Source organism: Prinia subflava, chromosome 21 (assembly GCF_021018805.1).
Source record: "Prinia subflava isolate CZ2003 ecotype Zambia chromosome 21, Cam_Psub_1.2, whole genome shotgun sequence".
Lineage (NCBI taxonomy): Eukaryota > Metazoa > Chordata > Aves > Passeriformes > Cisticolidae > Prinia > Prinia subflava.
Window position 1 is genome coordinate 2,605,637 of NC_086267.1, and position 26,719 is coordinate 2,632,355.

At 48.1% G+C, this 26,719-nt stretch overlaps 2 protein-coding genes across 3 annotated transcripts; both read right to left on the reverse strand.

Moving 5' to 3' along the window:
• Positions 1-1,871: 1,871 nt before the first annotated feature.
• On the reverse strand, positions 1,872-9,291 carry SRM (spermidine synthase). Its single transcript, XM_063417290.1, has 8 exons — positions 9,047-9,291; positions 8,790-8,910; positions 8,487-8,579; positions 6,906-7,059; positions 6,115-6,198; positions 5,328-5,473; positions 4,405-4,527; positions 1,872-3,860 (listed from the first exon to the last, which is right to left on the reverse strand). The coding sequence occupies exons 1-8, from the start codon at positions 9,190-9,192 to the stop codon at positions 3,843-3,845; spliced, it is 885 nt and encodes a 294-aa protein (XP_063273360.1). The 5' UTR covers positions 9,193-9,291; the 3' UTR covers positions 1,872-3,842.
• Positions 9,292-11,402: 2,111 nt separating this feature from the next.
• On the reverse strand, positions 11,403-25,448 carry EXOSC10 (exosome component 10). 2 transcript variants are annotated; one of them, XM_063417337.1, is made up of 25 exons: positions 25,285-25,448; positions 24,346-24,482; positions 23,777-23,900; positions 23,198-23,302; positions 22,652-22,817; positions 21,804-21,915; positions 21,452-21,527; positions 21,204-21,314; positions 20,627-20,770; positions 20,130-20,320; positions 19,299-19,455; positions 18,555-18,703; positions 18,205-18,255; positions 17,333-17,444; positions 16,663-16,713; positions 16,046-16,124; positions 15,763-15,884; positions 15,378-15,473; positions 14,711-14,785; positions 14,193-14,280; positions 13,900-13,970; positions 13,394-13,571; positions 12,882-12,943; positions 12,130-12,203; positions 11,403-11,576 (listed from the first exon to the last, which is right to left on the reverse strand). In XM_063417337.1, exons 1-25 carry the CDS (start codon positions 25,411-25,413, stop codon positions 11,546-11,548), a joined length of 2,691 nt encoding a protein of 896 aa, XP_063273407.1. In that variant the 5' UTR covers positions 25,414-25,448; the 3' UTR covers positions 11,403-11,545. The 2 variants fall into 2 exon arrangements, with proteins under 2 accessions (XP_063273407.1, XP_063273406.1); XM_063417336.1 differs by having other exon boundaries at positions 13,394-13,574.
• Between the last annotated feature and the right edge of the window lie 1,271 nt (positions 25,449-26,719).

Below are 26,719 nucleotides of genomic sequence, written 5' to 3' on the forward strand. Positions count from 1 at the left end.
GAAAAGTCTGTCACAGCCAGGCACCCAGGGCTGAAATTGGGATGCTGCCTGCTAAAATTGTGAACAGGCGAGGATGGCTCCCAAAAGAAAGGCCTTGGAAGGCCTGCAGAGAGCCCTCACATTTGTGATACCCCCAGCTTTGTCTGCTTCACACATCACTGGGCTGTAACTGCAATTCCATGGCTCCAGCTCCCCATCTTTTGCATATTTTACAAGCAATAAACTCCATCCAACACATGACTAGGAAAGAGCATTCCCCAGAGTTCTGGATATCTAACTTTGTTAGATTTCTCATCTTACTTTGTACCAGCATTTTGTCTGGCTCTTCTGCTAGACCTGAGCTGTTGTTTCATTTTGTTCACACCTTTCCCTCTTCCTCTTTTAACAAGGGAACTTTCCTCTACCTGAACCTGGTGGCACTTTCTAATACTTTCTTGACTGCTTGCTTACTGAGATTGTTGTTGTGATAAATGTCATTCCTCAGCAGCCTCTTGCTCCAGCCAAGCTCCATCAATAATTCAGCCAGGCCTCAACGACATTAGCTTTGTGAGTATGACACTGGTGCCAATTAACTGACTGAAAGGGCTCAAGAGATACAGGCAAGAGGTTTCTCTCAATTTTTTGAAACTCTGTTCTGAACTTCTAAAAATTGAGTTAGTTCAATGAGTAAAGCTCAGAGCAGTTTGACACAGTTCAAAAGGTGCCAAGCAGTTTAAGCAATGGATGGGCTAAAGCCCATCAGGCTCCATTCCCTTGCTTGTCTCCACCTGCTCTGACATTGCATTTTACATTACCTGGGACAAAGCCTATCCCTGTTCTTGTGCTGCTGCCTTAATGAGATGCTGGAACACGACTGCAGCATGTCTAGACAAACATCACCTCTGTGACTCTTTATTTATGAACAGCCTTGCTTAACCAGCCTCGGGCAAATGGCAGCTGAAACCCTGATAAAGGTTAGGATTTTAGTAGGATTTTAGTTGCCCACCTGGAGACTCTGCAGAAGTGGTCAGTGCTCAGTTCTGCATGAGACCCCACAGTTTCCTCCTGTACAGCATCACCCAAATTTCCAGTGTCTCTTCAACCCTTGGCCACCACATCCTGCAGCACAACAGCTCAGACACAAGTCTGTAGACACAACTGCCTTGCAGCTGCCAAACAGCTCACAGGGCACACAGAGCTGAGGCAGGGATCAGCACAGGGGTGAATTTGAAGTCCTTCAAGCTCAGAGCTGCTCAGGTGGAACCAGCTATGGCTGCACAAGCCCCTGCTCCCTCTCTTGCTGCATTCATTTAATGAGTGTTTAATGAGGCACTGAATCTCTGTCATCTCACACTGAAGGCACTGAAGTGTTTGGAACTGTCTGCGGGGCATTATGGCTTAGAATCACTCAGAAACTTTATATATAGGGCTTTGTGGACAGAGTGTGTGTGGCTGGGATGGGAAACAGTCTTGTCTTCTTCTCTCATCACTGGCCACTCGCTGAACTCACATATTTGGAGAGAGCTCAAAGAATCAGAAGGGATAATTAGCTGTGTGGAGGCCAACAACAGGTTTGAGGAAGCTCTTTCCCTCCTGGGCATTGTTGTACTCAGCAAGGATGAGTGAAAGTCTTGAACTTGGTACTTGTTGGCTGCTGCTCTAATGCCTTCCCAGACCACAGCCCTGGTCTTGATTCCCTTTCTAGGGGAAAGTGCCAGAGCTAATTTTCTGTCAAGGATGAAGGGCTGAGTGAGGTTCAGGTCCCACAGGAATTTAAACAGGAGGAGCCTCCATTGTTGGTCTGCTCCTTATAAAAATACAAGAGTTGAGCAATGAAAATGCCTCATTAACCCAAACTAATTTTGTGAGAAAGAAGGCAGTCACTCAGACAATTGAGAGAAAAATAGGTGTTATCTTCTCAACACAAGAATACAGAGATCTAGACTCAGCTCTGCAGTGCTTTACAAACCCTTGAGACCATGAAGAAACTGTACCAATACTGGTGGTAGAGAGAGACACTGGGAAAGAAGTGCTAAGTCTCATCAGAAACAGCAGAAAGGAGCAGAGTACTGATAAAACCCTCACACAAATCCTGTGGGCACGCAGTGGCTGGACCTCCTACACTGTTTGTAGGGTCACTATTCTGGCAAAGCTCAACCCCAACCCTTGCTGAAGTCTGCCTCTTCCAGTTGTCTCTTGCCAAGGCAAAAAGCCTCTCAGAAAGAGCATTTTTGTCTTTTCCTGATGCCACCCAGTGCCCTTCCCCAGCCTACTCAGCTGGAGCTCAGTGGGTCAGCCCTCAGAGCCATCCCCATTTCTGCAGGGGCAAAGAGAGTGCAGCTCAGTGGGGCCAGGAGTGACAGCAGCAGGGGGATGGGCAGCTGGAGGAGCACCTGGAAAACACTGCCAGAGGCAGCATCTGGACTGGAGAACAGCCTGGACAGCAGGAACTGAGTCTGCAGCACAAAGGGTGACAGAAGCTGGAGGAGCTACAGGGCAGCTGCACTACAATACAGAACATGCAATGGGATCACTCCTCAGGGTTTAATTTTGATAATTTGTCATCCCTAAAAATAAGGGAGAGAGGAAGTCAGGCCAACTAGAGAGTGACCTGGAAGCACAGCAAACCTGCAGGATTCTCCTTTCCCCTCCCTCCCCACAGAACACTGACCCAGACTGGTGTCACCTTAACCAGAGCCGAGTGTTTAATTGAGGCAGGGGAGTGACAGTGGCACAGTGGCTGTGCTGGAGGGGTGACTCCCACTGTGCAGGGGCAGGGAATCTTCAGAACAGAAGTAAAGAAGTGAGGGCAGATCCATCTTACAGAGGACAGTGAAAAACAACTTATGCATCTGGGGCCAGCATTGGAATAATGGTGCCCCCTAAGGATTTGCAAATACCCAGGCCTGAGGCATCTCAGCATGACTGAGATGAGAGATTTGTCAGCACAACTGACTCCCCAACATCAGTACTGACATCAGGCAATGCAGTAAAGGTTTGTTTTATATATATGTGTGTGTGTGTGTATATATATATGCCTATCACCATATTGATAAGCATTCTTTGGAATATCTCTGAATATCTGAGGGCAGAGGTAAGAACAGGAGTCAGCCTGTTGGCACCTCAGCACTTCTGTTTCTAACCAGTTAAAAAAGTTACCACCCCCCCTGAAAAAAAAAAAAAAGAAAAAAAAGAAAAGGAAAAGAAGAAAAAAAGCCACAAGACTGCTGCCAGCCTGCCTGGCTGGTGTTTAATACTGCTACTCCATCAGGGTTGGAGGGAGACCAATTGTGAATGGCAACAGTTTGCACTGTGACTCCTCCAGCTGTGCTGCAGAGCAGTGCAGGGGTCACAGCAGGGCAGTGGATGCCAAGGCTCAGACCTGTCACCACTCACAACGTGCCAGCAGCAGGGACCTCCCATGAGGAGAGAGTGAGCTGCCTGTGCACAGAGCTCTCTCTTTCTCTCTCTCTGTGCTTAAGGCTGAGTCAGGGACCTTTTGAACTCTTCCCAGACCACCAGACAGAAATATGTGTCAGTTATAAATACATCACGTTAGTTGTGGGGGTGTGGTTGGGATGGGAGAATTTAGAATGGGTGCAGGGAGAAAAGAAAAAGACATCTTACATTTCCAGCACTGGAAAAAACAGTTTTGACCTCACGCAATAAGTCACTGGACCTTTGCAATAGTCTTATCTGGCTTATGCCACATCATCTTTAACACATCAGAGGGAATGTTGGCTGGCCAAGGGTTAAACAATCCCACACAGTGGAGAGCAAATCTGCAGTCTGCTGAGAAGATCCCAGCCACATCACTGACGATCTCAGAGTCCAGCTTGAAGGAAGGAGCAGCGCCTCGGGTCTCACACATCGCTCAGGGCCTGCAGGGAGCACAGAGAAAGGTCAGGAGGGACCTGCCCCAGCAGAAACAGGAGTCAGCACCTCTGCAGTACAGGATGGGATCGCCTTCATCCCCATGACACTCTAAGGAGTTTTCTTCTGGAAGCTGCAGCTGCAGCTCAGTGTGGAGGTGTTGGAATAAGGTGGAAATACAGACTATCCTTCAGGAAGCAAGACTGAACTATGCTGGAGCATCCCCTCTTTACCCTCTGGTTTGCACTAGAAATCACAAGCGCATTTTATCCAAGACTTTTGAAGCTTTCCAGTGGGAAACACCAGTGCTGCAGGCTCTTGGATCTGGCTTTGGTGGGTGAAGTAGGAGTGATCTGTCATCAAGGCATGGGGCACCAGCCCAAGAACAGCTCCTAAATGAACTCTGGCCTTCCCTGGCTGCCTCATTCTCTGCTCTGTCATACAGAACGCTGTCCTGCTCTGACTTGCCCACAGAAGTCTTTGGGACTGCAGGAAATCCTCAGCCCTGTCTACTCCCACTCGTACCTCACCCTTGAGGGAGGTGTTGCTTACCTTCCGTGCAAACTCTGGCAGGATGAACGCTGCCCGGTGGATATCGGAGTTGTAATATTTCAGACTCCTCTCCTCCACCTGCTGCTGCGACAGCTGCTGCACAGGCTCCCGGAAATTCGTGTTCTGCAAAAACAAAAATTCAGGTAGCTCTGGGTGTTTGGGCAGGGAGCCAAAGGCTGCGTGACAGGCACCCCGATGCATGGCAGAGAACTGAGATGATTCACAGGAAAACAAAAAACTTTCTGTTCTAGCATAAGGTCAGAGGGTCTGCGCAGCCCCAGTGCCAAGGGCTGGGGTTTCTGCTCTGTAACTCCTGTGAGCAGCACTCATGCACAGATGTCAGTGCATGAGGTCAGACTGCACGAGCCACGTGCCAGATGAAGCTGTGAGAGTGCCCCAGCACCCAAAAAACAAGGAGAATTCACATTTGTGTGAAGTTTGGCATGGTGCATGCTGCCAGCATCCCAGGTTAATCATGTACAGCAGCAGTGCTGGCACCCCAAACCCATCTGACAATCACACTGAAGCAGACTGGGAGCAGAGTAAACCTCAGTGCTCTGACAGAGTTACCAGCCCACATCCCAACAGTGCCTCTCACTTGGAGGCCTCTGTGAGCAGATTCCCAGTCACAGGCTGATTCTTAGCAGGGAACTTTGTAACAGCATCAATAAACCAAAGCCTTAACATGCCCTGGAAATTGGTAGTGACTTCCTTCCTTTCAGGTTTGTTGTACTAGACAGACAATCACGACCATTTCCAAAGCTACAGGTCTGTTCTGCACCTCATTCAGCACCGAGCAGAGCCAGGGCTGGCAGAGCCAGGCCCCGTCAAGCACCCTGAGGCTGGGAGAGCCCAGTGCCACAGCCCAGGCCCTGCAAGGGCAGCCTCAGGCAGGCTTCCAGGGAATGGCAGAGGGCACTCACGGGGTTCTTGCTGCAGAGCATGAAGCCGATCTGCCCGCTGGGGTACGTGGGGATGGTGCAGTAGGCGTACTCCACCACCGGGAACAGCGACTTGCAGAACTGACGCATCTCCTTGATGAGATCCAGGTGCAGCCACTGGCACTCACCTGCCAGGAGGAGGAAGCCAGGACAGGAGGTGAGAGCTGCTCCCCTCTCTGCACAGAGCTGTGCCAGGAGGAAGCCAGGACACGAGGTGAGAGCTGCTCCCTCTCTGCACAGAGCTGTGCCAGGAGGAAGCCAGGACAGGAGGTGAGAGCTGCTCCCTCTCTGCACAGAGCTGTGCCAGGAGGAAGCCAGGACAGGAGGTGAGAGCTGCTCCCTCTCTGCACAGAGCTGTGCCAGGAGGAAGCCAGGACACAAGGTGAGAGCTGCTCCCTCTCTGCACAGAGCTGTGCCAGGAGGAAGCCAGGACAGGAGGTGAGAGCTGCTCCCCTCTCTGCACAGAGCTGTGCCAGGAGGAAGCCAGGACAGGAGGTGAGAGCTGCTCCCTCTCTGCACAGAGCTGTGCCAGGTGAGCGGCAGCTCCAAGTCTCAACCTGCACAGCTCATGTGGTTTCAAAGACAAGACAAGACCCTGACGCCAGTTTTGCTAAGCCCAGTCCAACAATGAATGAGCTGACATGGATCAGAAGGGAGATGACCCGTTTCCCTCCCTGCCTCACATCTCCCCAAGAGGAGTCCCCTCTGTGCCTCACACTTGGTATGGAAGGTTCTGGCATCAGCCTCAGCCCAGGGGCAGCACCCTCACCTTGGCAGCACAGGATCCCATCCTCTCGCAGGGCTGTCTTCATCAGCTGGTAATAAGATTCTTTGAACAAACTTTCTGCAGGACCTGGGAGAAAGGTGAATGAAGAAAAGTTTGGAGCCTAGGTGAAACCCAGCCTGCACCTAGCAGGGCGAAACAGTGAGGATTTTAGCTTTGCTAAATAGCAAGCCCAGGTCCTCTGTTAAACAAAGTCTAACAGCTGCCTCTTGCTTCATGGAGCATTTTTTAAGCAGAACTCCTGCTCCAAACTGCCTTTTAGAGATGTCTCTCTCTGTGATGACTAGAGCAAGACTGAAGGTGACTCAGACTCTTTATGAGTTCCTAAAATGAGGTGCCATATCTGCATTTGGTCTCTCTCTACCTCAGTTTCCCCCTTCAGAAATACAACAGCCTCACCACAGCTATCTTCAGGGTAGGGGCTGTACCAACAGTGTGTGAGCCACTGATTTATCAGCAATGTGCAAAGCTGCCCTTGCCAGCAATGGTGCTGTAACCCCACGGGATTGCTGGACTCAGGGAACAACTCTGCCAGAAGAAATAGGTGCTGGAGTTGAATTTTGAGGAGAGAAATGTAACAGCTGGCTTGGAGGCCTGCTAATACAATTTCATGGTTTCCATCCTTCCCTTTCCCTACTAAAAGAATGAAGTTGGCAACAGTCTTTTCACTTGAAAGGATCCTGAGCAGGCTGGCATAACTTCCAAGAGGTAGGCAGAAGGAAAAAAAAGAAGGAGGCATGTGGAAAGCAGTGCCCTTTTATGGCTAGAATCCTTACCCATGGGGTCAGACGAGTCTGTGATAATCACATCAAAGGCTTCTTGATTTTGTTTCATGAACTCAAAACCATCTCCCACATGCAAGGTCAGCTTAGCACTGGAATACCCCACTGCCATCCCTGGGAGGTATTTTTTAGATACTTGGATCACATCCTGCAACACAGAGAGCACAAGTGGGTCAGAGGCTTGCAGGAGCTGCTTCTCAGGCTTCTGTGCAGTTGTGACTGGAGGAACAGCACCGTGAGTCATTTCCTTCCATACCTTCAGCTCAAGCCTGACTTGCCAGTGAAATCCTCAAGAGCTGCCAGCATCAGCAGCCAGCAGGCTGCTCTCTGCCTTCCCCTGCAGCCTCAGGGCTCAGTGACACTGCTGGTCTGTCCATGCTCACACCCTAACCCCAACTCTCACTCAGCAAAAACCTGCAGCTTCAAAAGCTCCCTGAGGAACTGAGCAAGTATGATCACAGGTCAGACTGCCCTGTGCTCCTTTTTCATCACTTGCATAGGTGATCTCAGCTAAATCAGTTGATTTTTCTTCTTAGGTAAAACCATGCCAGCAGGATTCTGAATGCAAGATAAGAAATATCCCCATCTCTGCACTATCAACCCCCCTTGTAAGATAAAGTCTTCTGTCTAAAATCATTAAACAGCCACTGCCCTGGGCCCAGCAGTTGTACTGAACACTGCCAGCTTCTCACAGCTGGCAAAACCAAAAAATATGCTGGTGTCAGGCAGTGCTTGTTAAAACCAGGGACGTTTGCCTACTTAGCTGGCAGCCAGAGCACACAATCTCACAGAGCAGTATTTCCTGTTCTTAATAGAACTTTGCTCTGAGCAAAACTTTCTGAGAAAGTAAAATATCAGGCTGAGTAAAGCAAAATAAAATAAAACTGACTGAGACGAGGGCTGAAGGAAAAGAACAAACTTCAGTGCTCTGACAGAGTTACCAGCCCACATCCCAACAGTGCCTCTCACTCGGAGGCCTCTGTGAGCAGATCACCAGCCCAGGCTGATTCTTAGCAGGGAACTTTGTAACAGCATCAATGAGCAAAACCTTAACATGCTCTAATTGCAGTGACTTCCTCCCTTTCAGGTTTGTTGTACTAGACAGAAAATTATGACCATTTCTAAAGCAACTGGCCCATCTATCACAGAAACAAATCCCTGCTGCTTATTTCCTGATTTTGGTTGCGAGAGTCCCGTTCAACAAAAGCAACCATCCTCCTCGGCCAGGCAGCGAGGGAGAGGGAAAAGCAGCCCCTCCACAAAGCCAGGGCTCTCCTCCAGATCCCGTGCTTGGCCCACGTCTGCCTGCAAGGGCCTCGATCGTGTGTGTGTGAAAGAAATCACATGGAAGAGGCAGCCAGCTGCCACGTAGATTACTTGTAAGGCAAAGAGGTGGCGCTGTCATTGTCACGCCAGCAGAACCAGCAGCAAACGCGCCCGGTGCTGACGAGCCACAGCAGGTGAAACCGCAGCTCCTGGGGATGCTGTGAAGTCGGGCCGGTTTTGCCGGGCAGCCCGCCCGCCCCGAGGCCCGAGGTCCCGGGGCTCCTGCACGCAGCCGGGAGCCCAACGCACCTCATCGATCTCGCACTGCACCACGGACTCCACGGTGGGGTGTTTGACCACCTCCCGCAGCACTCCCCCGTCGCCGCCGCCGATGATCAGCACCTGGCGGAGAGGAGGGCACAGCAGGGGCTGTCAGCGTGGTGCGGTTCTCGCTGTGCGGCCGAGGCAGAGCGGCGGGGGAGCCCCGCGGGCCCGCGGGCCCCTCTCGCCCGGGCGGCCGCGCCAGGCCCGGCCGCGCCAGCCCCGCGGGGCCCGGGCGGGTCTGTAAACCCCGGCTGGGGGACCCCGAGGCGGGAGCAAGGCACGACTCACCTTGCGGGGGTCGGGGTGGCTGCAGAGGGGCAGGTTAGCGATCATTTCCTGGTAGGAGAACTCGTCCCGCTCCGTGCACTGGATCACCCCGTCCAGGACCAGGACGTTGCCGTACGTGGTGCTGGGCAGAGCGGGGAAGCGGCGTTGGAGCCGGCCCGGGCCGAGCCGCGCTCCCCCGCCCCCCTCTCTCCAGGCCCCGCCGCATGGCGCTGACCGGCCCCGCCACCCACCCGCCGCCCCGGGCCGCCCTCCCGCACCTGCGGAAGACGAGGATCTCCTGGTAGCGGGAGCGCTGGTGGTGCAGCAGCTCCTCCACCTGCAGCGACATGGCCTGGCCGGGCCAGAGCCGGCACGTCTCGCGGAACCAGCCCTCGCGGATCAGCGCCGCCGCGCCGCGCTCCATCCCCGCCGCGGGGCGCCGCGGCCGCTCCCGGAGCCGCTCCCGGGGCCGCCACCCGCGCCGGGCTCCCGCCGCCGCCTGACCGCACCGGCGCGGGAGCCGCGCGCAGCCCCGCCCCCGCCCGTGCGCGCCGCCATTGGCCCGGCCCGCCGTGACGGCAGCGCCACGTGAGCGAGGGGCGGGGCCGCCACGGGGAAAGGGCGCGCCCGAACCGCGCCGCCGCCGCAGCGCCCGCGGGAACCGCCCCGCCCCGGGCACCGGCCCCGCCCCGGGCACGGCCCCGGCCCGGGCACCGCCCCGGGAGAACGGGAACTCGGGGCTCCGGGGCCGGATGGACTGAGCGCGGATTGCGTTGGATTTCACTGCGGAGAGCTGCTCGCTCCCAAGGAGAGGCCGAGGCAGTTGGGCCTGATCGGCCTCGGGAAGAGACTTGGGAGAGGGCACCTCAGTAATGAGTGTGTAAATATCTGAGGGGAAAACGCCAAGGAGAGGGAACCAGGCTCCCTTAGTGGTGCCAACCACGGGACACAACGCAAGGGGCAGAAACTGCTGCGCATGAAGCCCCGGCTGAACGTTGGGAAGAACTTTCCTGTGTGGGTGACCAAGGCCAGGAATGCATTGCCCAGAGGAGGTGTGGGGTCTTTTCACTGGATGTGTTCCAGACCCTTCAGGGCACAGCCCTGTGCCACGTGCTGTGAGTGACCCTGCGTGAGCAGGGAGATTGCCCTTGCTGTGCTCCCTGCTAACCTCACCCATCCTATGACCCTGGATATCACAAAGGCAGATCCAGTTCCAGTGCTGGAGGGCCCAGCGAGGGCTCAGCAGCCTCACAGGACGCGCTGTGAGGAGCAGACCTGGGGAGAAATGCACCAGGAGTAGTTCTGCAAGCAGGTTACACAGACACCTCCAACAGCTGCTGCACAAAGTAACACAACCTCACTCCAGTGCTACAGCTTCACTGCACAACCAGAATAAAGCATGTATGGAGCTGCTGGTCACTTCCAATAAAGACATTTTTAACACCTTTTGCTGCTCATAAAGGGAAAACAGAAAAAGACTAAAATTAGAATCATCCTTGAAATGTCACTTTCCCTGGAATTTTAAGTAGAGAATTTAAACCACAGAGATTTTAATATCCCTGGCTCCAATGGGGTTTTTGCTAACACTTAGTTGTTCTTCAAGTTAAAGAAATAAGAACTGGTAAAGCTGACAAGGAAGGAATTGGCAGCCCCTGCAAATGCACTTGGAGACAATTGCTCTTTACAAAATCATTCTCCAATATTCAGCCATGCAAGCAGATTTTATAAGCAGAGACTCTGTTCTATCATTACAACGCTGCTTAGTTGGCACTGCTCACACTAAAGATACCTAAGGAGGAAAACCCCTCCTTTGTTCCTTCCACTCCCTATTTCCCAAAGACTGAACACAAACTAAATCTCAAGCCTCTTCACAGTCTTTGTAAAATAAAGCCCTGTTAAAATGTCACCTTCCCTGCCTCTCCACAGGAATATTAGCAGCTGTCAGAGGTCCACATTAGAATAAACTGTTACTGACCCATCAAATACTGATGATACTGTTTCTGACACTCCTTCAAGTATACAAAGTATACAAAGACTTAAAGATAACTCAGGGTGGGTATTTTAAACTCGGACATGTTAGTTCAGCTGTGGAGATTCAGCTGCAGCACAGAACCCTCTGCCCTTCCCCACCACAACACTGCCAATCCATGGTTTCCCCTTCTGTTAATGCTCTTAATTTCACTCTGGAACTTTTATGGTGAAACCATTGGTGTCCTACATGTCTTTTTGTTTTTTTCTTAAAATACAATTATTCCATTAAAATACACAACCGCTGCAAGGTAAACACGATCTTTTTCTGTATTACCTTGTCTTGTAAGAGATGAGCTGTGCAGCTCAATTTGTGAGCAAGGTCTATCAGGAAAGACCCTCTGGCCTCATTTTTTCTCTGAACTGGGGTTTGAGCCACATCTATTGCACCTCTATTATTTCTGTGCTACCTTTAGAGATGCCAAGAGATTCCTCCCATGCTCCAGTGACATCCTGGTTCTGCAGCTCCAAGAAGTGACAAGTTTTGCCTAATTGTGTTTGGGGACACAGGATAAACTTTCAAAATTACAAACAAAGCAACAGTGAGTATAATTAGAAAAAAAAAAAGCAATGTGAATATAACAGAAATGACATCAATTAAGATGGTTTTCCTTTTGGAAAAAAAGGATTTTAATGACTTTAAAAATTTTCCTGTACAAAAACTGATCAGTGACTGGCATTTGCTTTCCCATGGTGGCAACACTTCCAACTGTTGTTTCACTCAGCAGCAGCTCCCATAGGTCCTGTAATTATCTCTTTGGCCAGTGGTGTGTGGAACCCCTGCAAAAGAGTTAAACAAACACCTCAACTCTTGCTGTAAATTCACTCAAGACTGAAAACTGACGATGTTACAATGATTTTATCAAGAGAGGGTCCTGAGGCAGACAGCACCCTCCTCCCTCCAATTCTGCCCTCGGGTAGTATTGCTCTTTTATGATTAATTAACACCCAACAATCAAATCCTGTAAGATGAATACTGAGTGTTTCAGAACAAGAATGTTCGTATTGGCAGTGCTGTTATTCCTCCCAAGCTGGGCAGATGTTCTCTGCACTTCCACCTATCTCTGATCAAAGACAGCAACTCCCACACCCTTTAACACTTTTACCTCAGCATTTCAAACCTTCCACCCAGACTTATCTTTGATTGCATTAATCCTGAATTGTTGGGGGATTTTTTCTTTTTTTTCCCCTTTAAACTGATGTCATGGTGTGATGCAACCTCTTCCATTAAACATGAAGCTCCCACAGCAGGGGAGGACAAAAGCTCAGCTCTGCCCTCGGCTCTGGGGCAGGGGTGTCAGACACTCCAGGATGAGACCAGGTGAGACCTCACCTTTCAGCTTTCCCTGCCAGGTAGGACATGCTCCGGTTTCCAGACTGGTGAAGTTTGTTAGCTCCAGCAAATTTCTGCACAAACAAACAAACAAATAAATAAACCACCACCAACAGTGGGGGGTCATCCCAAGTATATTCCATGAGATTCGTGTGCTGCCAGATCTTTCCAATCTCACAGAAACCTGCTCATTAACTTCCCTGTGCTGGTCACAGACTTCTCTGTGTATGCATAAAAAGGCAGCACAAAACATTGTGTCTGTTCAGCAGCAAGCCATGGTTTGATTATGGTTTTTTTTTCTTCTTTTCAGTCTCACTTAGCAGTAAGTTAAGTAAAAAATCTCTGAGCAGAGACTGTTCCAAATAACACTGCTTGGAGGGGTAAATGAGCAACATGCAAACCTGACACGTGCTGGTGTCAGGAATGCCTGTGATTTTTGAGGATTTAATTTGGCACTGGAATTTGTGGTGGCTTGCTGGGTCCCAATGTCACACTTGTGATGTGCAGAGGCAGAGGAGTGAGCTGTGTATGAATAGGTGGGAAACAACAACAGAGTCTGAGGGACTCCAAGGAAACTCCTGAATGGGAAGAAATAATAACACAAAGCACAAACTTGTGATTGGAAGCTGCATTTGAGCAGCTGTCAGGGAACTCTGCAGATGCAGGAGATCCCATGTGCCCTCCCAGAGAGCCCCTGGCTGGGGACATACAGCTGCCCACATTTCTGTTCTCCTCTCAGGACAGGCCCATACCTTGCCTGTGTGAGCTTGCTTGGCAGGATCAAACTGTGGCGACTGTTTCGATTTGCTGCTTCCTAACAGAGAGAGGAGAGAAGTGTCACTAAAATTTTCTATAAATAACAAGGCATTCCACAGTGTTCCTCTGATGACATGGAGCTTTCATTACAGTCTCCCACACAGTAAAATCCAGAACAATCTTTTAAGGGCAGGAGATGTTTTTGAATAGGTGCTTTTTAACAACAGAGTCAAATCTCCTTTGCCTCTTAGTTAACAGACAAGAGAAAAGAAACTAAATCCAAATGCACAACCCGCTTGGCCAATTGCTTCAGGATTTTGTTTCCAAATCAATAAAGGGATATAAAGTGTACATTCCTCACCTCAATTTCTCCAAGTATTTGGGCTCTACAAGGTAAGCATGTAACAGTCTGTGCTGCACTGGCACCCACACTCACACAGCATCCTCCAGGCTCAGCTGGTTACATTTTCCACAGCCTGTAGCACCCTAGCAAGGGATCAGATCTTACCTGCAAACACTTTGAAGTTGGATTTGCTGTAATCAAACGGGGTAAACTGCCTGGGTGCCTCCAGCTCCTCTGGTTGCTGTGGGATTTTTTGCCGTTTCTTTTCTTGTGTTGGCAGCTCTGCTCCCGTTTCTGCTCCCACTTCATTTGTGTCTCTCTCCCTCTTCCTATTAGCTTGTTCCTGCTATTGAAACAACCCACAGAACAGGAAAAAGGATGAGTTGAAGAAAGGAGAATGAAAGGTATCATTGGGAAAATGAACTGCCCAATGGAGGCAGGCTTTGGCAATAACAGCACGGGGAGGAAGCTCTGTGCTCTTCCTGGAGCCTAAACTGCTTTTTTTATTTTTCTCCTCACAGTAGGGACTTTTATGAAAAGCCTAATTGTCATTTCACAGGATATGGGAAGACAACTGTCAAAGCACTGCCATTCAGGTATTTCAGCTACAGGGCTCAGAGTTTCTTTTGGACTATGTTATAAAAGTCAAGATGAGGAATCCTGTGACATACCATGGCCTGCTCACGAACAGACACAACATTCTGTGCTGCCTTTTTCTGCAACTTCTGTGTCTGGACAGCAGCTATGGAGACAAAGAAGCATTACTGTAAAAAGCAGGAGAAAGTTAGCCAGGGGCTTAGAAAAAACAAGCAAAGCAGCTTGTATCAAGTCTCAAACTAAACAGAGTACAAATGTCAACAAATAATGTCATTTATCAGGAAATCCATCACCTATAGGAAGCAACCCAGATGCCTTGGGAAAAGCCTGCTGGCAGACACACCAGGGAAGGGAAGAATGGCTGTACCTGACTCCTGGGGTGCTTTTTTATTGGTTTCATTCTTGGACTTCTTCTGTACTGGTGCCTGACTCATCAGCTTCCATCGGTTGCTGATCTGCAATGAAAAAATAATTACCTGGAAACATTTCTTTAAAGTTTTATGCAAGAAGTTGTTTCTAAACTTGCTAACACATGCTGGTCTTCACTAAGAGTACAAAAGATCAAATTCAGCTGTAAGAGAGATTAAGATCTGCTGCACCATGTGAAGTAAAACCAAATGCTTTAGAAGTTCAAAGCTACAAACAAGCACTGAAAACAAATGCAGATATTTCAGCAGTTTTCAGCTTTGACAGACAGGGACTATACAGCAGAACATCTCCAATCCCTGGTTCTTCAAAGGATATGAATGTCACAGAAACATGTGAAGTTTCTCAAGAAGTATCCAAGGAGAAAAAAAAATATATTGCTGAGGCTCCCAATGGAAAATAAACTACTTATTTGTTTCTTTTGTACTACTTAGCAGGAAATTTTAGCACCAGTCTTACTTCATAAATTTTTGATGATGGGTCAAACTTTGCAGATTGTGAGACATAGGCAGAATTCTCCTCTGGAGGTAGATACTGTAGAGAGGAAAAAAAATTGCTTTAAACAGCATGTGACATTTAGCTCATTGCTAAAATGCTACTTGTAAATCATGAGTTCATTTGAAGAAATTCTACAGATAGAACACCTTTGTAGAAAGAAAGAAGTCACCACAGCTAGTGCCAAGAGAAATATTGAAGAAAAAAACCTAAAAATCCCTCCCCACAAAACCAAAACACCCCCAACAGACCATCAACTGCACACCAGAAGAAGTTTTGATATTTCCTTCTAGTAATTTACTACTCCAAATGTGTAACAGCATTCTATTTTTCTTCTGATTCATCAGAAGAGTTGAATCAGCTCACTAATCCTAGCCATAAAGGACAGATGAAAAACCTAAAACTAGCTTTAAAAACCCTGGTGAGTGGTCTGTTTACTGTGTAGAAAGACTGATATCCAAGAGGTATTTAAATGTGTTTTGAAAACAAGTCCACACATGTGTGTTTGCAGGAAGGACAATCCCTGATTCCAGTCAGAGAGCAGCAGCTGATGTTCCATCACACCCTTTGATATTCCTGAACACCAGCTCAGAGCTAAGGTAATTTCAGTCCCACTGCTGGGAGCTTTTACCATTTTAAATGGATTTTCAAAGGACTCCATGATTAGCTGAGCTTTCCGCTGTGCAGTGGTTAAAGTCCTCTTATTTCCTTCGTTTTCATCGTGTTCCTTAAAAGAAAGGAAAAAAAAAAGGAAGAAATATTAACATGAATATTCTTTTGGTTTGGCTGCTGCCATTTCATGCCATGCTGAAATCCCAGTGACAGCAGTGACACAGAATTAACCTGGCTGGCTCCTAACCCACTTGTCTTGGTCAGGCCATGTGCCTGCCAAAAATCAACACCACTGCCATGCATTCCCACCTTACTTCTTTCAACACTTCCACACAGTTTCAACAGATTATCAAGTCTGTTTTCTAATATTTCAATATTGACACTGTCACAAACATCCTGCTTACACTGAATATGCTGACAGTGGTGGTAGCAACAAGACAGGCTGAGTCTGGCTGACTGCCTTGAATATCCATTGTCCTCTCACTGTCTGAAAAGAGACAAACATCTGCCAAAACTGGTGCAGGGTCTGCAGGAAAAGGAGACAAAATTTTTATTAGTCTTGTGTATTTTACTGCTGTTTTGTGTCATGAGGTTTTCCTGAAAGTTTTTTCAGGACTGCTTATTTCCCTCATGCCAAAGCTCCATCACTGCATTATTAGCACAGCTTTTAGATTAACTCTGAATTACCCAAGGCAGAGTTATTCTGAAAATCATCCATAGGAATCCGTGAACTGTCGTGTGGTCCAAAGAGGGCATTCTCCAGCTTCTGCAGAGAGATTCAAATTATAAACAACATTAATACACTATATTTTTTGCACATACTGCAGAGACACTTCAATGAAAATTCCAAAAAAAGGGTATAAAATTCAGAGATGGAATATTCTTAGTGCAGCTCATGTGCCAGAGCACATTGCATGTGGCATCCAAAGGCTACCTGTGCAAACCCCCACGAGCTAATGAGATGCTTTACTTCATACACACAATGAGAGAGCACAAGTCAGCCTTAGAAACTCATCTGAAACCTCTCTTCTTACAGTTCAGTCAATATATTTTAACATACATTAAACTGTCTAGCAGCCAGAGTGTTTGCTGATAAAATTTTAAGTGCTGCTTTATGGTGGTTTGTAAAGTATCAGTTTATAGCTGGTAATATTATGAGTCTGGCACAGAGAAGTAACATTAAGCTAAAGCACAGAGACTTGTAAAATGGGTGACAAGCAATTTACTACCAGGTAGAATTTTGATACATTTGTTTCCAAGTTTAAGGCTTAAGACACTAGGTAAAAATACAATGCAAACAATACCTCAGGGTTGGGCAGAGGTGCTTTCTTCTTGACTGATGAAGCAATTTCTGACTAGAATGGAGAGAAAGGTAAGTCATTTAAAAGTCCCATTTCTTCTAGGCTGGCCACCTGACCAATGTTTTCAACACATTTATTACAAGCTAGCAGGTTAATAAAATTACTTTCTTCTTCTCCTGCAGTGTTTGCACTTGGCTATACATTTAAACACCTCACACAGAAATGTTTATTTCACTACAGGATGAAAGCTGTATTAGTAACATGCTGAAGATATATTTTAACTAATGAACTTCTTACACCTAATGTTGGGTTTTTTTGCCTCACCACAGCTGTAAAACTTTATCGTAAAAATAAAAATTTATGGGTCCATTTACACAGCCAGCAAATTCCACAAGGTGCAGCTCTTCCTCTCACAGGGAAATGTGATGTAGAGTGTAAGATAAACTGCATTCTGTTCAAGCACTGTCTGTTTGTTTACTGCTCCAGTTTTACACTGTGTGTAAGCCACTACACAGCAGACAGGCAAGCAGCTGCAACAAATCTTTCTGCTCTGCTACAGAAGTGTCCAAAAAGCAAACTTGAGCACACACATCATCACAGATCACACTGAGCTCCAGGGCTGGCTCAGGGAGTGCCAGGCATTGTTCTCCTGTGTGGCACAAGCTGCTCCTACCTTGACAAGAGGCATCTCCCGGGCCTGCTGAATGAGCAGGTGCAGCTCATTGACCTGCTGGCGAACGAGCGGTGGGACGGGGTTACAGCAGGCAATGATCCCCTGGCACTCCCTGAAAACAGAGGAGGAAAATTCAGAGTTTTGCTGGTTTTATGGCTGGGATGTTGGGCATTTGCATTCAGAGGACGTGCAGCTGGATATAACCACTGTCCTGACTGTGACAGGGCAAGAGAAGTCAGATTAATCTCTGTGATGAAATTCTGCACCAGGTTTGTGCAGATGAGGAGAAGGCATCAGGTCAGCTCTCCTCTCACATAACTTTTCTGTGGTCTGTCTGTCCCCATCATCACTTCATTCATTATTCACCTAAGAAAGCTGAGCTCAGCAGTGCACCTGCCTTTAAAAATATATTTTTTATTATTCTCAAGTATGGATGTTAGGTGATGAGTGCCAAATGTTTGAGGAAAATATTGTATAAATTTGGTGTTTTAAGGGATCTGTCCCCAGCCCTCCCCACTCCTTTAGGAACTGCAATAAAAATCCAAATAAGTTTTGGGGGCACTCTCTTGCTCTGTAAGAGTGAAGAAATCTCAGAGAGAACGTGTGACACATAGGAATGTGTTTTATACATATACATCAATACAAAGGAATGTGGTTTATAGTGAAATACAATCCAAGTGATGTATCCCAGAGGCCTGGAGCCTTCTGAAGGAGTGCTGCTATTTATTTCTCTTCCAAACTGAACAGCTATAGAGAAAAGCAGTACTGACAGCTGGGAGGAAGGGACCAACTGCAGAAGTAATTACACACTTGGAAGTGACTTGCTGGGTATTAAGATCAAGTAAGATTCCTTCAGTGTGAACAAAACTTACTTGGGCAGCTCCTCTGCAATCTTCAACAGCATATGATTTGGTAGCACATATCTACAACACAAAGAGGTGGTATGGATGTAACAAAGTTAAAAACAATTAAAAGCACCTTCAAAGTACACAACTCTGCCCCCATTACAAGGTCTGAGATTATGAAATCAGTTAAAAGAGAAGAAACTTTTGTGTAACAAGAATATAACAAGAACAATAACAGAACTTCTGTGTAACAAGCAGCCTCATGTAGTACAGTAATTTTTACAGGTAACAAAGTAGTCCCATCTCAGGGGTGGAAGGGGCATAATCCAAGAGATTTACTGAAGTATGAACTCAGTGTCCATAACAAGACTTCCTACCCTGTGCTCTCATCCTCTTGACGTGCTATCTTGTCTCTCCATGCAAACAGCAGCCTAAATGCTGCCAGCTGCTGGGTGTCAAGGTGTTTTTTCTGCCTTCGGTAGAGATCAAGGTAGGATTCATCTGTAAACAGGGGCTTGATGTATTTCTGGACAGGAAAAAAAGAAGCACTTGTGAGCTTTCTGTTTTGCCTCTCTCAGACACAGAATCTCACAGGGGCATTGGGGGACTAAACACACTTTGGTATAATGTGTCTTTGAGCTTTTTATCCTAAACTGCTGGTAGGAGTCTATTGCTGAAAAACACATATCTTATCCATTGTTAGGGGAAATCCACCCTCATCAAATCCAGGAGCAGCTTTACTACCTTCAAGCTTTACTACATCACACAAAGCCTACTTTCCTAGGCAGTGTTTTCCACAGCATATTATAGTTGTCTCAGAACACAGCTCCAGTGAGGCTTTGAGCTTCTAGGAACATCCAGCAGAACCGGAAATGTAACATCTCTCTTAGAAAAGACACACCTGAACGCACTGTGAGGCCAAGGAATACTGGCATTCAAAAAAGAGCAGGAAGGCATCTGAATCCAAGGACCTCAGCTAGTGAAAGTGACTGCAAACACTGAGTCAGAGTTTATACAGATGTTTTCAGACACACAAAAAGGAAAGGACATAGAACAGGCAAAGGACTTGATCTCCTAATCCCACACTCTGACCCAGGTAATCAAAGCAGGTGAAGCTTTACCTTCAGGCAGATGTCCCTGCTGCGCTGCCACACAACCTGCAGCTGTGTGGGCTGCTCCTTCCCTCTCTCCCACAGCAACTCCCTCACTTTATCATAGATGTAGAGCAGGTAGTGAGTGTCATCACGGGCATACCGGATCATTTCTTCTGGCAAAGGGCTAGAGAAGGAGTCACAGTTACAGCAACACATTGCAGTTGTCCCACCAAACTGTCACATTTCTCTAAAAAGGTGTATTAGGGCAAAAGGCACATGACATGTGCCAAGAACTACCATGGAAATTCTCTTTTCTTACTGAAGGATTGGTTGGGCAACAGTAGTGAAATGCTGTGCACTCTTCAATTCAGATTCTTGTCTGTGTGCTGCTGTGTAGCTAAGTCACACAGCAGAACTGCTTACTGTGGTTTTTGTCACAGCTCTCTCCTCTCTGCAGAGCCTACCAAAGCAGACTTGAGATCTCTGTGGTGTGCAGGGTGCACCTGCATAGTCAAGATCACTGCTGCTCTACCTTGCACACGTGATTAAATGTTTTTGTGGGAGCACTAGAGGAGCAAATACTGTCTCCATACACTGCAGTGATTAAGAACCCTTCCTAAGAAGTGAGCTTCCAGATTTTCATTACTTCATCTACACAGATCCTTCCAAAAAGAACTCATTTTCTAAAAACATGGGAAAATGTAACACTCAAAAACTTTGGGCACAGCCAGATAAATGCTGTGCTCACTCACTTGGAGACTAACTTCTAACTATGGGTCCTGCAAGTAGAAGCTCTAGCAATGTAAAAAAGGAGAAGTGCTACCTTGCAGCTCTGGCCATTTAGGGGTCAGTTTTTACCGTATCCTCCAGTCAGCCAGCTGGTACTTCTTGTCAGCATCTACATCACAATACAGCTTTAGCAGGTGCTCCAAAGAATGTCTGCCAAGGTTGAGGAGACGAGCAGCTTGGTGAGTATCAAACACATTCACCAAGTACAGACCAAAGTCTCTCTGCAGCCATTCCACGTCTGAATCAGCACCATGAAGGACCTTGAAAAGCATAAAAATTTGGGAATGTTATGAAGAACATTTCTACTCCAGGTTGGCTGTGCTTTCATACTCATGTGTCTAGGACCAGATTTCTTTTCTCTGTTTTTTACTGTTAAGTGTAGAACTACTAAATTAGTGCATCTGGCAAACAATTCACCATTAACATCAAGGAAACAGGCTCCTGAACAAATTACAGTGCAAGCAGAATCGAGTGACCAAGACAGAGTACAAAGTGCGATTTTAACTATAGGAAAGCTTAAACTAAAACAATAATTTTTAAAACATCTGGTGAATTTGGCAGCTGACCTTCACGATTGCAGGGTCTGTGAAGGTCTCGTTGAGGATGCTCATGTCACTGCGCAGCTCCAGGGTGTCAATAATGAAATCTTCTGTGCGGGTGGAAATCTGCATCAGGCACGTCAGGCCCAGGAAGCTCCTGTAGGAGTGGTGCTGAAAACAGGGGAGAGAGATGTAAGCTAGGATTAATTACAGAAAAAACGCTATAAAACAAACAGCATTCCACATGAGGGAAGAAAGAGCAACAAGGACTTCTTTGAGAAAAAAAAGACAATTGGATGAGCAAACTCCTTCTTTGCAGTCACTAAGATGACAATAAAAAAAATAGGATTAATTGAAAGAAGATCAAATTCACTAAGAAGTGCACAGCCTGCCCTGCCATTGGAAAACTTCTAATACTGACACAGTTTAATTCAATCTTACAGATGATATCTGACAGATCAGAGGCTAGGAACTGTCTTTTTATGTCAAGGAGTACAAAAACCAGGAGAAAACCACCCCCTTCCATGCCCCTGAAGAATATAACACTCTTCTAGCTCTTAAAAGTACATGTGTAACTTTTAAACAGAAAAGGCAATTGGATTACCTCTAAGTCCAAGGCAAATTCTTTACAAGTCATAAGCTTTTCATTTAGTTCTACCAACTCATCCAGTGTGGTGATAAAATGACAGGGTGTTTCCTCAATGGGCCTGTACATCTGGCAGAGGAAATGAATTAGGCATGGTATGTTCACTGTCAAATCCTAACCCCAACCTCCACCCTCAGACCTGAAATTTGTTAAGTATGGCTGTAAATGTAGTGCAGCTGCAGTTTAAAATTAAAGTGGGCACCAACCTGGAGTTCAGGTTTCTTGAGAACTGCATCTGGTGGAGAAAAATGCTCCAGTTCATACTGGTAAGGGTGAGCAAACCTGTGGAAATCAGGAAGAGATAAGCACAGACTAACTTCCAGTCCTCTCTATGAGGACAGAGCACAGAGGCTTTGAGAGCTATGGCAGTTTCCCTATTCTGTCTCTTTTTAAGCAGAGGTTTAATGTAACTGCAGAGGTCTAAAGCAAATCACACACGATGTAGTGTGGACACAAACACATGCAGAACTGTTATACACGATGAGCACCAGCATCATCCGACCACACAGGTTCACCCAGGGGGCTCCAAGCACCTTTGCTGTCAGGTTAGTTTCTTACATGTCTTGCTCAGTTTTCTGCGTCCTCTGCTGATGTATGAAGTCTGCCAAAGCAGCTGGCACATCCAAGTCCTCAGGGCGCTCCTTTCTCTGCCGTCCACTTTTTGTGAGGGCTGAACAACCAATATGGAATAACTGGACTGGGTCCCCCACAGAACAGGTTCTCAGCCTACTACTATCTCCCTCTCCACCCACCACAAAAATTTATGAAGTATCAAAAATCTTAACAATTTAGTGCTGCTGCTTTTGCTGTCACTTTGTACCTCAGATAACAGCTCAGTTACTTGGCTGTTTTTAGGCAAGACACAAGGTGGTTTTGCTCAAAAGCTTGAATGAAAATTGAAAAATCTTCAGAAAAATCTTTCAATCATTCCTGGTTGCTGAAAGTACAACTGCATCAGTGCAGAACACAGATGAACTGCCAGCAGCAGAATGTGTTACTGAGACAGGGTGTTACTGGCAGTTTGATAAAGCTCCAAAACCCAAGGTAGGTCTCCTCAAACACCAACTGCAGCTCACTCATCTAAAAGAACATCTGTAAAGCCAACTAGACTAGTTAAGACTTCTCATGCAAAAGTGACTCTCATGTATGTTCAAGGTGGTAGAAAGCAGCAGCAGATTATCTGTTTGGAACAGATTATTTGCTGTATACCAGCAAGAGGATGCTGTTTGCTGACCTGCCCTGACATCACACATGGAACCAACAGTGTCACCAAGATCACTGCACTCAAATGTTCAACATCTCCTGCTATTTGTTTTTACAGTCAGTGATTTCTCCTCTAGACTGTGAGGACAGGTTTGTGCCAAATACTTGTAACAAATTACCGCCCCAGAAAATAAACCCCTTACCTTCAGGCAAAGGCTTCAAAGCATTAGGTTTGATACAAAGTTTAGGTACAAAGGGAGTGTTGGAATTGTCAATCTTTTCACGGAACTTAAGCTGTGGTCGAGAAATGTTCTTGGCATGAAGCAGTCGGAATGTTTCAGACTGAGTTCTCTTGTGGAATTCTCCTGCCTGTTTAAAAATCAACATGACTTATCACACATTCAGAGTTTTTTCTACTCAATCTGAGTAAAACATTCAGAGGAAGAGTTAACCCCACACTTAAAACTGGGTAACTTTTTTTTCAGTGAGGAATGAAAGTGTTGGGACTCAAGATCCTGAATTAATAAGCACAGGAAAGGCTGTTGAGCACGTGAAACTGAAATGGCAATTGAAAGGACATAGATTTCAGAATCGAGTTTGAATGAATACGAAAAAGAAAAAAAGAGAGAGGTACCTAGAATGTGTGAAAAAACATGAGAGAACATTTAACCACTCCAGGGGAGAACTGGCAGTGCAAGAGCTGGGAGAAGGCTGAGCTAACACAGCCAAACTGAGCATGGGGGCCTCACCTTACGGTTCCAGCTGGAAACGATCATCTGTGGGGGCTGTAACCCAGCTGGCAGCACTGGCTGCTGGTTTCTATTCACTCCTGATGCTTCGTCCAATAAAATACTCTAAAATCCAGAAAAACAATGTGTAACACCTGTTCAACCACCACACTCAGACACTCTAGTCAGACTGATAAAGAAAGTCATGTAGGTAGGTACCTCCATAGCCATCTCCCCCAAATTCTGTGCAATACAAGACAGACAAACATGGGAGGAGGATATTGAACATCAGGGGTGGGAAGGATTTCTTCAGAACAGTCTAAAATGTACAGACGTGTCCTCAGGCTGTGAGGATTTTATGTCAAACTGTATTTAATTTCCTCACACATCCCATAATACCTTCCCTGCCTTTGGCCCACCTAGCTTAGCAGCTGGGATCTCTGGCCTAGCATTTGGAAGGGTTTTTAAAATACAAAGGGAATACATCAGATTGAGGAAATGAGTGACTAATTGTGCAAGAACCAGAGTTCTCACAACGAAACAGAAAACTTGAGGCAACAAACGCTTTATAAGAACCACATCCAGAAATAATTTGCTTACCACTCTTTCAAGAATGACATCATTGGAGTCAACCAGCATATCAAATTTATCTTCCAGCCCTGTCACTTTGCTGGAATCTTTCATGAGGCTCCGGCAGCCGTGGTACTGCATCACCTGGCTCATGCTTGCAAGAGAACAGCACAGCTGTCAGCAACCTGAAAGCAGGCAGTCTAAACACTAAACCACCCAATTCTCTTTGACTTTCTACACTTTGAAGTCTGAAAGTAAATCAAATTATAGATATCACCACACGAGCAGTAAATAGAAAAAGGACCTAAGGACAGTATTAAGTGTTAGAATCAATTAGTCTCTCACAAACGTGGTTTAAAATGGACAGCCTAACGTGTGCAGCATGAGGTGCTCCTCTCTGCACAGCTCTCCACAGCAATCATTACGAACGCCCCTCTTTAAGATTTTCACTTCACCTGCCAAGTGCTAGAGAAGCAGCTAAAATTAGATGTACAAAATAAACCACCTTTTTGGAGTGAGGAGTTGTCAAAGAAGGGGGCTGCACTCTGGCTTGGATCGGGAGCTGTCAGCACCAGCCCAGAGGTGCAGAGGGCCCTTACCAGCGGAGCAGGCGGTCGCCCTGCGTGTTGCAGTATGCACGGAACCCGGGGAAGCTGCAGTAGAAATCGTACTCATCTCCAGGCTGGGGGAGCCCATTCGATGCCTTTGTTGCGGCCACCACTGTGCCCAGAGCGTACTGTGCAAGAACAATGTCACCAGTTTTGTCAGTGATTTGTTTCTGTTTACTCAGGATACCCTGTGATAGAAACGCGCTTTGCCTGGCTGGTTGGAACCGCGTGGTTTTAATGTGTGGTACTGCGGGGCTTTAAATGATGAAAGTCTAAAAACCAATGATCAGACATTGCCCAGGCTCCCCAGGAATGGTCAAGCCCCCAGGGCTGCCAGAGCTCCGAGGGCATTAGGACAAGGTTCTCACACAGGGAACGTAGGGGTGTCTGTGCAGGGCCAGGAGCTGGACTCGATGATCCTTGTGGGAGCTTCCCAACTCAGAATATTCTAAATCAGCAGCAACGCAGATTATTACTTTATTACTTTAACAAAACATCCCAAATCCCTGCGATGCTTTCTATTTGGGATCTGGCAGCCATTCCCTCTCTGGAAACAGCATCGTGCATAGGTAAAACACACGGGGGCTGACGCTGCGATTTATAACGCCAGGGGCAATTCCCATCGCGACAGGCCCTCACGAAGGTCCCACTCCCTTGGCATTTCCAGGAATCCCCGGTGGCTGACAGGGCCAGGCCCCGACCCAGGCCGGTAACAGGCCCCGATACACTTCTCTGACCCCCGCACCCCCCGGTCCGACCCACACCCTTCCTCTCGCATTGGGGGTACCCTAAGGGTGTCACCCGCTCAGGCTGGGGTCTCCACGCGGCCCCCGGGGGACAGAACTACAGCTCCCGGCATGGCCCGAGCGCACACAGCACGCCGGGAGCGGTAGTGCCTGCCCCGCTCCCCCTGCCCCTCTCAGACCGCACCTTGACGAAGGCATCGGGGCTGTCGAATCCGGGCAGGGCCGACATCGTGCTGCTTCCCTCAGTGTCCGGGGGCGTCCCGGAGCAGCCCGCCCGCCCCGCCGGGCTCCCCTCACGGCCGGCAGCCGCCATGTTGATGCGCGGTGCTCTCGCGAGAACCGGGCGCTGCTGCGAGAACGCAGCGCGGGCGGCGGGAGGGGGAGAGGAGAGCGGCGGGGGCCGCAGGCGCCCCCAGCGGCGGGACCGGGCAGGGGCAGCCCCGTGCGGGGTGGGGGGCCCTGAGGAGAGCCCTGAGGGGAGCCCTGAGAGGAGCCTTGAGAGGAGCCCTGAGGAGAGAAAGCCCTGAGGAGAGAAAGCCCCGAGGAGAGCCCTGAGGGGAGGCCCAAGGAGAGCCCCTGAGGAGAGAGCCCTGAGGAGAGAGCCCCGAGGAGAGAGCCCCGAGGAGAGAGCCCCGAGGAGAGAGCCCCGAGGAGAGAGCCCCGAGGAGAGAGCCCCGAGGAGAGCCCCGAGGAGAGCCCCGAGGAGAGGGAGCCCCGAGGAGAGCCCCTGAGGAGAGCCCCTGAGGAGAGCCCCGAGGGGAGCCCCTGAGGAGAGCCCTGAGGGGAGCCCCGAAGCCACCCAGCCGGGCTTCCGTGCGGCAGACTCGGCCTTTTTCCCCCCACAAACACCCACCCGTAGAATCACAGAAGGTCCTGAGTGGGAAGGGATGCAGAGGGATCAGCTCTTGGCCCAAGACACCCCAACAATCGCACCTTGTACCTGAGAGCGTTGACCAAATGCTCCTGGAGCTCTGGCAGCCTTGGGCTGTGACTGTTCCCTGGGGAGCCTGTTCAGTGTCCCATCACCCTCTCGGGGAATAACCTTTTCCTGATATCCAGCCTAAAAAGTCCCCTGACACAGCTCCAGACATTCCCTGGGGTTTTGTCCCTGGTGTCACCACAGAGCAAAGATCAGTGCCCGTCCATCCTCTTCCCCTCAAGAGGAAGCTCTAGACTGCAATGTTTCCCCTCAGTCTCCTCCAGGCAGAACAGAGCAAGGGCCCTCAGTGGCTCCTCTTCCCCTCCAGACTCTTCACCATCTTCATGTTCCTTTCTTTGGACACTCTCTAGCAGCTTAATAATCTTATATTACGGTGCCCAGTCCCCCTGACAGCCACACCAGTACCCAGGAAAGGGCTAGGGCCAATGCCCGAATTCATGACTGCCACCTCCCCATTTCCCATTTTTGGGAATTTTGCGTTTGCACAAGCAGCTGGGGAAGCCCAGGGAATCCTGTCCAACACTCCATGCTGTGCCTGGAGCTGTGGCTGTGACCCTGAGCCCAAGGAAGCTGATGTTCTTATCACACAGATGACATCACATCTCCTGGAAAATAAAAATTTAGGGGTTGCATGGTCACAGTTTTTTTATACAACTGACAAACTTAATTCAGCTGCTAT